This window comes from Saimiri boliviensis, chromosome 1 (assembly GCF_048565385.1).
Source record: "Saimiri boliviensis isolate mSaiBol1 chromosome 1, mSaiBol1.pri, whole genome shotgun sequence".
Taxonomy (NCBI): Eukaryota; Metazoa; Chordata; class Mammalia; order Primates; family Cebidae; genus Saimiri; species Saimiri boliviensis.
In genome coordinates this window covers 72872258-72886259 of record NC_133449.1, presented here as the reverse complement: position 1 = coordinate 72886259, position 14002 = coordinate 72872258, and the positions used below count along the sequence as shown (strand labels likewise).

The window sequence follows — 14002 nt, the reverse complement described above, 5'->3', positions numbered from 1 at the left end:
TTGGCATTAGTTAGTACCAAGGTTTTGTTTTTTTTTTTGTTTTTTTGAGACGGAGTTTTGCTCTTGTTACCCAGGCTGGAGTGCAATGGCTCGATCTCGGCTCACCGCAACCTCCGCCTCCTGGGTTCAGGCAATTCTCCTGCCTCAGCCTCCTGAGTGGCTGGGATTACAGGCACGTGCCACCATGCCCAGCTAATTTTTTGTATTTTTAGTTGAGACGGGGTTTCACTATGTTGACCGGGATGGTCTCGATCTCTTGACCTCATGATCCACCCGCCTCAGCCTCCCAAAGTGCTGGGATTACAGGCTTGAGCCACCGCGCCCGGCTAGTACCAAGGTTATTCAAATAACATGACATATAAGGCTGAGGAAATATCAAACTATCAGCATAAAATTGTGCAGCCCTTCTTCTCCAAACCATTGCCCAAAGCACATAAGGAAATTCTCCCTGCTTCCTTGGCAGGAGGTCTCTTGAAGTACGTGCTGGCTTGGTCCTAACGGAGCTTCTGTACAGTTCTCAGAGGCTCTCGTCAGGCCCACTGTGTGGGGAATGCCCAGCACACTCAGTGTGAACCGTGACAGAAGTAGTGAGACCGCGGGATTTCCCTTGGCGTCTCTAGATTGGTCTTTACCTGTGCACTAACAGTGGGTTTTTCTTCCTCTTCATCACAGTATGCAACCGATTATAGAGTCGCGAACTACAGCACCAGCTCTGGAAACGTAACCCATGAAAAGGTAAAACTCTTTATAAGGTCACTTGTAAAAATATGTCTAAAGCAAATCTTATTTCTTTTTTTTTCTTATTTTGTGAATTTATTTAAAAATGTAAGAAAAACTACCACTAATCTTTTATAAATTATTTTAGAAAATGGAGGGGGATTGAAAACTTTTTAACTCATTTTATGAAGCCAGCTTTAAACTGATAACAATTGAAGGAGCATACAGGACATGTCTTTTTCTCAACTGGGCTGAAAACTTTGGGGTGTAAATGGACCATTTGGAGTGAACAGATTAGGTTTGCTCCTTTGGATCCGTAAAATGTTTTATTTACTGGTTTATGCGTTGTTTGTTTGAAACAGGGTCTCGTTCTATTACCCAGGCTGGAGTGCAGTGATGTGATCATGGCTCACTGCAGCCTTGAACTCTTGCCCTCAAGTGATTCTCCTGCCTCAGCCTTCCAAGTAGCTAGGACTACAGGCATGTGCCACCGGGCTCAGCTATTTTTTTTTTTTTTAATGTTTTGTAGAGACAGAGTTCCAATGTGTGTGCCAAGCCTTGAACTCCTGGCTTCACATAATCCTCCCACATTTGCCACCCAAAGTGCTGGGATTACAAGTGTAAGCCTGTGCCTGGCCTCAGATAACATTTTATAAAACCTTTTCTACCATCCAGAAATGTAATTAATACGTGTTTAACCTACCCCAACACCTACTATGTTTTTTAAAAAGTCAATATAAGGGTAAAATAAAAATAATTTCTAATAAAAGAATCCATATTTTGCCATGTAAATATACAATATATTTGAAGACATAATGAAGTTTTCAGATACTTACATTTACTTAGAATAAATAAATAAATTGAGATTTAAAAGCCGTGAGATAGAAGTCAACTAAATATTGTTGGTATATTTTTTGCTATTTCTCTGCACATTTTGAAATACATGCTAAATAAATATTTTTGTATATGTATACAGAATCACCCCAAATGCAACAGCTACAAGTACAGACTGACATTATGTCCTTGTACCAGTGACCTGGATATTATTCTAAAATGGCAAATAGCACTTGTTGAAGTTCAGAACAAAATAAAGTCTTCCTTCAGTTTACCTCCCCTTGATATTCTTGGAAAATCCAGCAAATACTAAAACTATGCAGAAAAAAATATTTAAGAGTAAGTGGAGTTAATCCTAGCTCAGTGCATTTTAAACAGCTTTTTCCCCACCTGACTGATAGGATGCTCTGAGGCCTGGGGGGTGTAGGAAAGTCTGCACTTTGTTGCCTGAACATTTCACAACAGTTGGCATTCTTAGTACCCTGCCTACGATTTCCCCAGTAAGAGGCCACAATCATTATGACAACCAATGCACCCGCACACATTCCAAAAGTCGCCTAGGGAATGATATCCCCCCTGTTCATAAATCAGTGGTTCCTGATTTTAAAAGATGGCTGTCACTTCCTTGTGTCTGGCCAGAGGGTGTGGCTGGAAGTCCAACCTGGCCCCTTCTGACAGCTCCTGGATTCTACAGCTGGGCTCATTGGGCTGTGGCTGTCAACTAGGCCTGCTCTCCAGGTAAGTGGCTCACTTCTGCATGCCACCTTGGCATGGACACTTTCCGACGTTATTTCATTGGAGCCTTAGGACAACCTGACCAGGTAGGATTTCATATCCCCATTACAAATTACTTGAAATGATGGTCTTCCAAGGTTGATCACGGCTATTTTGGCCAGTTTTAAAAAGCTAATTGTTGGCTGGGCATGGTGGCTTATGCCTGTAATGCCAGCACTTTGGGAGGCCAAGAAGGGAAGATTGCGTGAGCCCAGGAGTTCATGGCCAGCCTGGGCAACATAGTAAGTCCCCCATCTTTATAAAAAACAAAAAATATATAAAAACTGGCCAGGCATAGTGGCACATGTCTATAGTCCCAGCTACTTGGGAGCCAAGGGGGGAGGATTGCTTGATTCTGGGAGGTCAATTCTACAGTGAGTCATGATCATGCCACTGCACTCCAGCCTGGGCAACAGAGCAAAGCTATGTCTAAATAAATGAAAAGAAACCAAGAGTGATGAGTAAATGCGAGAACACTAATTGTCTCTGCAATAACTTTAAGTTTTGGCAAATATGGCTGTTGTAACTTCTCCACTGGGAATGCTGGTGACCTGTGAGCATCTACCTCAGCTGACATACACTTGCCTCCACGGTAAATTTCACCCAGGCATTTAGGGAGTAAGGCTTTAAGAAAGAAGCCAGGTGCAGTGGCTCACACTTGTAATCCCAGCACTTTGGGAGGCAGAGACATGCAGATCACCTGAAGTCAGGCATTCCAGACCAACCTGGCCAACATGGTGAAACCGCATCTCTACTAAAAATATAAAATTAGCGGAGTATGGTGGTGGCACCTGTAATCCCAGCTACTTGGGAGGCTGAGGCAGGAGAATCTCTTGAACCCTGGAGGCAGAGGTTGCAGTGAGCCGAGATTGCGCCATTGCACTCCAGCCTGGGCGACAGAGTAAGACTCCATCTCAAAAAAATGAATTAAAACAAAAAAAAAAAGGAGCAGTGTGTCCTCGCTGGTTCCAGGCTTTCCTAAATCCTGTGGTGAGAAGACTATGTAAAGGCATAGCAGGTGTGGGCTTTGTCTCCAAGGATGGGATGTTGGTGACAGAATGAAAAATCAAGAACCTAGCCAGGCATGGCGACTCATGCTTGTAATCTCAGTGACTCAGAAAGCTGAGGTGGGGGGATTGCTTGAAGCCAGAAATTTGAGACCAGCCTGGGCAACATAGTGAGACCCCCCCACCTCTAAAAATAATTTTTTTTCTATACTAGCCAAGTGTGGTGGCATTTGCCTGTAGTACCAGCTACTTGGGAGGCTGAAGTGGGAGGATTCCTTGAGCCAAGAAGTTTGAGATTACAGTACTCCAGCGAGCAACACAGGGAGACCTTGTCTCTAAAAAGAAATCAATCAAGGACCCAGAGGCTCAAGGACACTTGGAAGGGTGCCTGCTCTTCCATGCCCACTTTGATCCCATGTAATACTTGCCACCGACACACTCCGCCTAGGCTTTAGTTGAATCATTAATTAATTAGTGATTTAGTTGTTAATAGCTAGGTGCTTTCCCATGTGCTGGACTCTAGTAGTGCTCAGTATAGTCAAAGCCCTGCTCTTACAGAGCCCATGTTCTAGTGGAGGGAATCATGTAATTAATAAGTATATATCAGCCAGTGATAGGCGCCAAGAAGAAAATTAAAGCAGGGCAAGCAGACAGGAAGAGAGAGAGAGAGAGAGTAAGAGAGAGAGAGAGAGAGAGAGAGGCCGGGCACGGTGGCTCAAGCCTGTAATCCCAGCACTTTGGGAGGCCGAGGCGGGTGGATCACAAGGTCGAGAGATCGAGACCAACCTGGTCAACATGGTGAAACCCCGTCTCTACTAAAAATACAAAAAAAAAAAAAAAATTAGCTGGGCATGGTGGTGCGTGCCTATAATCCCAGCTACTCAGGAGGCTGAGGCAGGAGAATTGCCTGAGCCCAGGAGGCGGAGGTTGCGGTGAGCCGAGATCGCGCCATTGCACTCCAGCCTGGGTTAACAAGAGCGAAACTCCGTCTCAAAAAATAAAAAATAAAAAAAATAAAAAAAAAAGAGAGAGAGAGAGAGAGAGACAGTGTGTGTGTGTGTGTGTGTGTGTGTGTGTGTGTGTATGGTGATGGGTACTATTTTAGCAGGGTGGTCAGGGAGGTCTTCTGATAAGGTGAGGGAGGAGCTAGGGGAGACGTGGGGTAAGAGTAATGGAGACAGCAGAAACAGAATCTGCATGACACACCAGCAAGACTGCCTGGGCTGCAGCTCTGGTTGTGTTTGTAGTCCCCTAGCCTCAGTCAATGCTAAATTTGCCCAGGTATGTTACAGCCAGCATACCTCACTGCAAACCCATGTGCCACCAGCTTCCTCTACAGAAAGGGAGTCATTTCATTGGGAATATTAGTGTAATTGTCCTCAGATCTGAGAGTTGGTTGCAAATCTGGAATCTGCCTGACCTCAAACACCATACCTTGGAATTGCAGACCTGCTGAAACCAGCTTTCTTTTTTATTTCTTAATACACTTTTCTCACTGATGCATAATAAATGTGCATAGTTTGGGGTTACATGTGATAATGTAAAAATTCATATAATTTGTAAAGATCAAATCAGTGTGTTTTCAATATCTATCACCTTAAACATTTGTCTTTTCTTTATGCTAGAAATAGTAGAATTATTCTAGCTATTTTAAATAAATGATTGTAAAATATAGTCGCCCTCCTGATCTATGAAACACTAGGTCTATTTCTTCTATCAACCTGTACATTTGTATCCATTAATCCACTTCTCTTTGTTCCCTTCCCCCCAGCTACCCTTCCTGGCCTCTAGTAACCACCAATCTGCTCTTTGTCTTCACAAGATCCACTTTTTTAGCTCCCACATATGAGAACATGTGATATTAAAACCAACTTTTAAAAAATAATTGAATTCTCTGGTTTCATTGAATCTTGTCCCTCAATTTCAGTTAGGACTTGGGACAGTATCAAAAAGTGTGAGTTGACAGACCCAAGGTCAACACCAGGTATTAGCCATCCAGCTCATAGAATCCTAGTAGGCCAGTAGTGGAGCCAGCACTAAATCCCCCAAGTTGTCTCTCTCCCACAGCTTTCAGGTATACCCACTGCACCCAGCTTCAATAGGTCAAGTCCCGGGAGAGAATAGTGATATTCAGAAGTCTTGGCCAGGTGCAACGGCTCATGCCTGTAATAATAGCACTTTGAGAGACTGGGTTGGGAGAATCACTTGGGCCCAGGAGTTCGAGACCAGTTTGTAGAGACCGTGTCTCTACAAAATAAATAAATAAACCTAGCCCAGCTAATTTTTGTATTTTTAGTAGAGACAGGGTTTCACCATGTTGGGCAGGCTGGTCTCAAACTCCTGACCTCAGGGGATCTACCTGCTTCAGCCTCCCTAAGTGCTGGGATTACAGGTGTGAGCCACCATGCCCCACTTGAAGGAACTTTTGAGTAACCAGCTCTGCTTTTAAAAGCAGCCCTTTTAGGTGGCTCCAACCCCTACTTGGATATATCCCCATGACAGGGAGCCCTCTACCTTCCACTTTAACCTATGCAATATGGAGCAGCTTTCAGAGTTAACAACTAGATGAAATTTTTGCTTGTTGACTTTCTGTATCCTCAGAATACATCTCCCCTTGAGTTTCCTACCCCTTTATTTGCAGAATTGCTAATGGTTAAATATGAGCCTTTTCTCATTCTGGGCACAACGTTTCAGTCTGGTGGGGACACCAAGCAAATGCATCTTTAATTCTCACTCATCTGTTATAAACTTGTCCTGTCTCTTCTGATCCTGCAGATCCCCATGGGCACTGAGATTGAAGGGATGAACATTTTAGGATTGGTCCTGTTTGCTCTGGTGTTAGGAGTGGCCTTAAAGAAACTAGGCTCTGAAGGAGAAGACCTCATCCGTTTCTTCAATTCCCTCAACGAGGCGACAATGGTGCTGGTGTCCTGGATTATGTGGTGAGTGCTGCCCTGCTGTCTGCTCTTTCACTCCTTCCTCCTGCCATCCAGAAGAGAGTCCACCTTGCTGTTCTAGCTACCTGTGTGGGGCCACCTGCACAGTGCTGTGTATGTGGTTGACGTACCATGGGCCGGGCATGGTACAGGGGATGATGGAAGTGGGGACAGTTTCTCCTCTTGTCCAGGACCTCCGAGAGCCAGGCATACACCGAAGTTACCAGTGATTTCCTCAGTGTCCACACTGACCCTTTGGTGTTTCCATCACCAGGATCTATCTATGGGTTCCTACTGCCAGCCAGATCATGTGGGTTGCCCACGCATCTTGTGGGGCAGTGAATTCCATCAGTTTGCTATCTGCTGCATGAAATAAGGTTCATTTATCTGAAAATGATAGCCTTCAAGACCCTTTACTTACAGTAGTTCACAGCATGAAGGACAAGTCCATTTTCACCCCATGCATATATAAAGTTGGAATGGTCTTTATTTATGTAGGCTTTTTTTTTTTTTTTTTTTTTTTTATCTGAGACAGGGTTTCACTCTTGTTGCCCAGGATGGAGTGCAGTGGTGCAGTCTCGGCTCACTGCAACCTCCACTTTCTGGGTTCAAGCAATTCTCCTGCCTCAGCCTCCTGAGAAACTGGGATTACAGGTGTCCGCCACTGCACCCAGCTGATTTTTTGTATTTTTAGTAGAGATAGGGTTTCACCATATATGTTGGCCAAGCTGGTCTCAAACTCCTTCCTGACCTCGGGTGATCCACCCACCTTGGCCTCCCAAAGTGCTGGGATTACAGGTGTGAGCCACTGCACCCAGCCCTTTTACGTAGGTTTTTAATTTGCAAATGTTTCTTTGTGTAATATCAATGAAAGCACGTGTTAAGTAACAATTCTTAGATTGATTCTTGGCTAAAAGGTAAAAATTTGACCAGCTCCCTCTAAGCATCTTCTCAGAAATCATACCAATTCCTGTACCAGTCTCTCATAAACTTTATCCTGCTGTTTTACCCAAACCAGACCTCTGTAGCTCTTAGCTTCTACTTAATTGTTAAGAACTAGTTTCTCCTTCCATGCACAGAGCATTTTCCTTATTGTCAGATCTTAAAGATTCTAGAACTTCTCTCTCTCAGTTGGTGCTAGATGACAGCTGGACTGATTTTAGAAGTTTGAAATTGAATGGGAGGCTAAGTTTAGACTCCCTACCAGTGGTGTTTCTCTTGCTCAATCTGAAAATTCCAGAGCCTGACTCTATCATTGCCAAGGCCACTTCATGTGATTGTCGTTCTGAGTGATAACTGATATTTTCAGAAAAGAAAAGGTTTTTAGATGTCAAGGTCTTTTCTTGGCTTTTTTTCAGTCTAAAATATTAACATTTTCCAAAGTTTTGACTAAAGAATAGAAACTGAGGCAGGTGCAGTGGCTCATACCTATAATCCCAGCAGTTTGGGAGGTCAAGACTGGAGGATTGCTTGAGCTCAGGAGTTCAAGACCAGCCTGGGCAACAAATTGAGACCCTATCTCTACAAAATATAAACAATTAAATTTAAAAGTAAAGAAAGAAACTGATTGTATTAGTCCATTCTCACACTGCTATAAAGAAATACCTGAAACTAGGTAATTTATAAAGAAGAGAGGTTTAATTGGCTCATGGTTCCACAGGCTGTACAGGAAGCATGACTGGAAAATCCTCAGGAAACTTACAAGCATGGCAGAAGGCGAAGGGGAAGCAGGCATGTCTTCACATGGCCAGAGCAGGAGGAAGAAAAAGAGTGGGAAGGTGGGGGGGATTATAATTTGATATGAGATTTTGGTGGGGACACAGATCCAAACCATATCACTGATACTCCCATGTTAGGACATTTGCTTTTAATCTGGAAACCAATTTAGTCATTCCTGCAATTTGACGTACCAGTCACATAAGCAGGTATTCAGTTAGGCAGATCCTGCTAAGTATCTAACTGCAGCAAGAGAGCAAGAGACCTGTTGCTCAGAAATGCATATTACACAGAATTGGAGTTTAAAATGGCTTAACTAGTAAAGGGATCTCAACCACGTGGGGAGGCATCTTCAGTATTACCGCTTTCTGCATTCTTTCCTTTACCAACTACCCACTCCACAACTCAAGTACCTGCCTACCCTACACTACTCAGAAATAACTTTCAGATGTGTTAAACCCAGGGTCAGCAAACTTTGCAAGCCGCATGGTCTCTATTGCAATGACCCAACTCTGCCATTGGAGGGGAAAAGTACCTGTTCACAATTCATAAATGAAAGAGTATGGCTAATTTCCCATAAAACTTTATTTACAAAGACTCACGCTGCTAATTCCTGGATTAAACTCACCAAGGAGGAAGGAAGAAAAGAAGGAAAGAAAGAGAGGAGTCTTCTAAAAAGATTAGAAGAAAATATAGAGGCAGGGAAGGTCTTCCTAAACAAGATATAAGAAGCAAAAGCCACAGAAAGCTGCTAAACTTAACCACATCAAAATATAAAAAGTCTACATGCAAAACATACTTTGAACAAAAAGTCAAGACATTCATTTCTAAAAATTGATGTATATATTTGCATACTGTATATATAAAGAGTTCTGATTACTGAAAAAGAAAAATCACTGAATAAACTATTAGCAAATGGAAGTATGTGAAACCTGAATGACCAGTAAATATTTTAAGGGAGACCCAATCTCATTAGAAATAAGGGAAATGAAAATTTGGTTTTATCAGGCATTGATAAGGGCGAGGGTGAGGTTTCTCAACCATGACACTTTTGACATTTTGGGTCAAGGTCTCTCAACCATAACACTTTTGACACTTTTGACATGAGACAGTCTTTGTGGGAGGCTGTCTCATAACTGTCGGATATTTAGCATCATCGTGGCCCCCACCTGCTCTGTGCCACTAGCACCATGACCCTAAAGTTGTGACAACCCAACTGTCTTCCAGACAAAATCATCCCTGGATAAGAACTCACTGTTGCAGAGGGAAGATTATTCTCCTGGACTGCTGGTGGGAATGTGATATGGAATAGCCACTTTGGAGAACAGTCGCGTATTATCTACTGAAATTTAAAATGTGCACGCCCCATACCTCGGCATTTCCACTTCTTAGCATCTCTACCTAGAGAACAAAGGCATGTGGGTACAACAAGGCCCATGTTTGCAGTGTCGTTTGTCATGCTAAACCTGGGAACAACTTAAACGTCCACCAGCAAGACAATGACAAAATCACCTATGATATTTCCATGCTGAAGACAATATTTAAAGACAATGAGGTAAAGGTAGAAACAACCCCAACCCAAACGTTGGTAGTGGATGAATGGATAAACCAAATGGGATGTAGACATACAGTAGAATATGATTCTGCCTTAGAAAGGAGTGCTCATGCTGCAGTGTGGATGAAGCCTGACAACATCATACTAAGTAGAATAACCCAGACACAAAAGGACAAATATTGTATGATTCTACCTTTGTATACCTAGAATAGTCAAATTTAGAGAGCCGGGAAGTAAAATAGTAGTTCTCAGGAGCTGAGAGGAGGGGAAAATAGGCCATTATGTTGAATTATTTCAAAGTTTAGGATGATGGGAAAATTCTGGACTTGGATAGTGATGATAGTTGCACAAGAATGTGAATGAACTTCGTGCCACTGTGCTCTACACTGTAAAATGGTTAAAATGGTCAATTCTATGTCATGCATATTTCACCACAATAAAAATGAACGGGGTAGATTTCTACGTACTGATATGAAAAGATTTAAAAGACATAGGGTGAAAAAGAAATAAACACAGATTTAAATACATATGAATCTAATTGCATAAGAGGTAGGAGTGGTTATTTGAGGAGGGGACTGGCTTGAGGATGGTGCTGAAAGAGGATTTTGGTGTCATCTACGTTTTAATTTTTTAAAAGGGAATGTATTCTTATATTACTATTGGGTTTTAAATTAATAATTACTGCTTAGAATATCTCCAGAAAGAAAATTCAAGAGACATTGACTCTCTCCAGGGAGGGGAAATCTGGGTGCTTGGGAGACAGATGAGAGGGAGACTGTACTCTATTCACTCTTTTGTACCCCTTGAAATTCGAACTATGTGACATTATTACCTACACAATTAAAATTTACAAATAAAGTCAACAGTTAGAAAATTCTTCCTGAATTTATATTAATTCAAAACAACTGACTTTTGTTCTTTGTAGCTCCCACAATCCATTCCTTCCCATCCTGCCTTTAAAAAACTCTCACGCTCCAGGCATGTTCCCAGAGTGTCATTGTGAGTGACTTTTTCCCACGGAGTCATGTTGTCTAAGCCACAAAGAATTTAAAACTTCACAAAAGTGCTAGCTTTGGCTCAATTTTGTATCACAGCCACTCTGTAAAATAGGTGTTAGTCTTTTGTGTTTCTAAGTTCTCGGAACAAGCCTGAGCAAAGCCAAGAAGTCAAGCTCACAGTCCTGGAGGCTTTTATTTCCATTTTCTTACCTATCCTCCTGGGAATTCCTGTGACTGGTAGCACCCTTCTGTTAAGGACATGCTGTATCCAAGGGGAAAGACATCTGGGTTCTGGTTCTGACTCTGTTACCCACAGTGAGCCATCATCCTCATTTTACTCAGTCTCACTGCCTGCAAAATGCGGGTGGTATAACCCTGCCCGTTTCAGTTCCTCAGGGTTATAATAGGGAGAGATGAAGACAGCCTCGTTGAAAGTCCCCACATTCTGCATCTGGAAGGGTCTGCATCTCTCACCCCAACCTTAGCCCCTACTGATGAGTACCCTGTGCTTATGCCCTAGGTACGTACCTGTGGGCATCATGTTCCTTGTTGGAAGCAAGATTGTGGAAATGAAAGACATCATCGTGCTGGTGACCAGCCTGGGGAAATACATCTTCGCATCTATATTGGGCCATGTTATTCATGGAGGAATTGTTCTGCCACTTATTTATTTTGTTTTCACACGAAGAAACCCCTTCGGATTCCTCCTGGGCCTCCTCGCCCCATTTGCAACAGCATTTGCCACCTGCTCCAGGTGAGTGGATTTTGGATCTCTTTGCTGCTCTGAGCCATAGTAATATGGAACCAGGCGAGCCCAGTGGTAGATGTACAACCAGCATCTTGACATACTTTAATTCCTGAAAAACTCTAAATCAGTCTTTTGCGATGCTTTTTTTTTTTTTTAAGAGACAGGATCTTCCCATGATTGCTCAGACTGAGCTCAAACTTCTGGGCTCAGGTGATCCTCCCACCTTGACCTCCCAAACAGCTGGGATTACTGAGCCTCACATGATTTCTTAAAATCACCAGCCCCACAGCTTTTCTGTATTCCCCTGGGGTGGGTTTGTTTCATTTCCTCTTCTACTGAAGTTACCTCATTCTCTTCTCCCTCTTGCTCCTTAGCAGCAGATCATTAGTTAGCGCAGTTCCAGGTCCTTCACTCTAATTAGGAAGACCTTTGCCTGAATGAAAGAAGGCAGCCCGCCTCACTCACAGTGCATTGCAGGGAAATTTTCAGAATGGTTTCTGCCCAATTCTCCTTTTCTGGATGTGTGGATTAGAAAATGAGTCTGAGGCACCGTGGTGACGGTTGCATGCTCAGCCTTCTAGGAGTCCACAATAGTGTGGAATTATCTAATTTAGCACAAGAGATGCATCCTGTCTTTCCCTGGAAAACCTTAAAAAAAAAAAATTGGGTTTTCCAAATATGTTAAAACTTTCAAAGGATGGCAGCACGTCGTTTCATTCACACATTTGGTTTTGCCTTTACTGCTCACTTCCTCCCAATCTGGATGGCTATTTATATAACAAGGAAAGTGGGGGTAAAAAACAGATGAAGAAGAGAAGTTCCTCTGGCCTAGACAAAAACCTCATTCTCAGCTGCACCTACTAGCCTCAGCGGAGCCTGCAGAGCCAGCTAGAGGGAGCAGGTACTGTTCTTATGGTTCTCTGCTTAGTCATTCTTTCCAAACTCGCAGAGCCATTTTTGCTTTTTGGCCTAAAAGAAAAACAAAACCATAGTTTAACATTTACTTTTGGGAGGGGAGTATTCAAGAGAGGAGATGCACATTAGAGTAAATGGGTGTTTGTTCTCTTGGGAAGATTTTGCACCAGGAGACAAAGCAGTTCTTAAGAAATTTGGAACATGTGAATCCAGGTAAATAAAAGAACCGGTAAATCCTATTTTCAATACTTTGGGAGTTACCAAAGCCTCGTGTTGTGACAGAAGTTTTAAAGTGATTCTGTTTTTTCCCTTATCTTAAGAGAAGAAAGCCAGAAATGAAGATGGTGTTAATTGCTCTGTTCTGGGAGCTGAGATGAGTCACGTGTTAGCCTGGCTGGGACTGTTGTCATGTCTGGCTGTCTGATTTCCCCATTTCTAGCTCAGCGACCCTTCCGTCTATGATGAAGTGCATCGAAGAGAACAATGGTGTGGACAAGAGGATCAGCAGGTTTATTCTCCCCATCGGGGCCACTGTGAACATGGACGGAGCAGCCATCTTCCAGTGTGTGGCCACGGTGTTCATTGCCCAGCTCAACAACGTAGAGCTCAATGCAGGGCAGATTTTCACCATTCTGTAAGTTCTTCATTCTTTCCCTGGCTCGAAACTGAAGGTTTTTCTCGTGATTTCCTTTGAAAAACTAATCTCACTACGGCTTGGTGTCTTGTTAGTAAAATGAGGACAGTGGGGATTCATTACTTGAAGAGCGTGTGTTGGCTCTCAAGGGCGCAGCCCGCAGAGCCCGTGGTGGGGTTGTTTTCAGTTCCAGCCACACTGCAGCTGCATGGTCTGCATTTCTCTGTGCCCACTCCATGCTCTATGTTCATGGCTGGCCCTGCTCTGCCGTCCCCTAGAGTGACCGCCACAGCGTCCAGTGTTGGAGCAGCAGGCGTGCCAGCCGGAGGGGTCCTCACCATTGCCATTATCCTGGAGGCCATTGGGTTGCCTACTCATGACCTGTCTCTGATCCTGGCTGTGGACTGGATTGTGTAAGTAACAAGTCCTAAGAACACCAGAAAGAGTCTGCATTGAGCTCCCTAGGAGCTTGACACTGGTAGGCCTGGGGCATGCATAGAAACCAGACACACGCTAGCCTTGTGAGGGAGCCTGCAGTGGAGCTGGCAGGGCAAGATTTAGAGGTAGGAAAAATTAAGTAATATGAGTCACATGCCCGTGAACATCCAGGAATGACCATGAGATGTCATTACCAAGAACTTGCTTATAGCATCCGGTAAAGTAGGGGCCACAGCTGAGGTCCTCTGCGCAGGCCCAGGGGACATGAGGGTATGTGGGGTTGCTGGCTGCATAGGAGTAATAAGTCAATGGCGCAGTGATCCTTTGGGAATGATTGCCCCTGGCCTGGAAAATTCTAAGGAGTGATTTCTATGAGGGGCGAGAGGATGAACCATGCCAATGTGAGTGACTTGGGCTTGGGCTCAGCAGAGGAGGAGCTAGGGAAGAAGGGGTGATCCAGACCGCTTCTCTAGGGCTGCTGTGAAGACACAAAACAGTTTCTGTGCGTTGATTCCTTGAGTCACGTGATATCTTTTGCAGGCATAAAAATACCTGTTTTATAGGAAAGGTTGGCTGTGGTACTAATGTTGAGCCAGTAGAGCCTGTGAGAAAGAGAACGAGCCCTGGAACCCAGGTGCCTGGACCGAAATCCCAGCTTCGCCATGAGTGGTTGTGGAACTGCACTGCACTGTGCTTTGGTCTGCTCATCTGTCGAATGGGAATGATCAGA

At 43.6% G+C, this 14002-nt stretch overlaps 1 protein-coding gene across 2 annotated transcripts in view; it reads left to right on the top strand.

The window, feature by feature from the left end:
- SLC1A4 (solute carrier family 1 member 4) overlaps nt 1-14002 on the top strand; it is a 34234-nt gene that overhangs the window by 15509 nt on the left and 4723 nt on the right. For both annotated transcript variants that reach the window (XM_074399061.1, XM_003922690.4), the window contains exons 3-7: nt 673-735; nt 6108-6274; nt 11058-11291; nt 12640-12834; nt 13113-13247. In XM_074399061.1, the coding sequence (XP_074255162.1) occupies nt 673-735; nt 6108-6274; nt 11058-11291; nt 12640-12834; nt 13113-13247 (794 nt within the window). The remainder of the gene's footprint in view (nt 1-672; nt 736-6107; nt 6275-11057; nt 11292-12639; nt 12835-13112; nt 13248-14002) is intronic.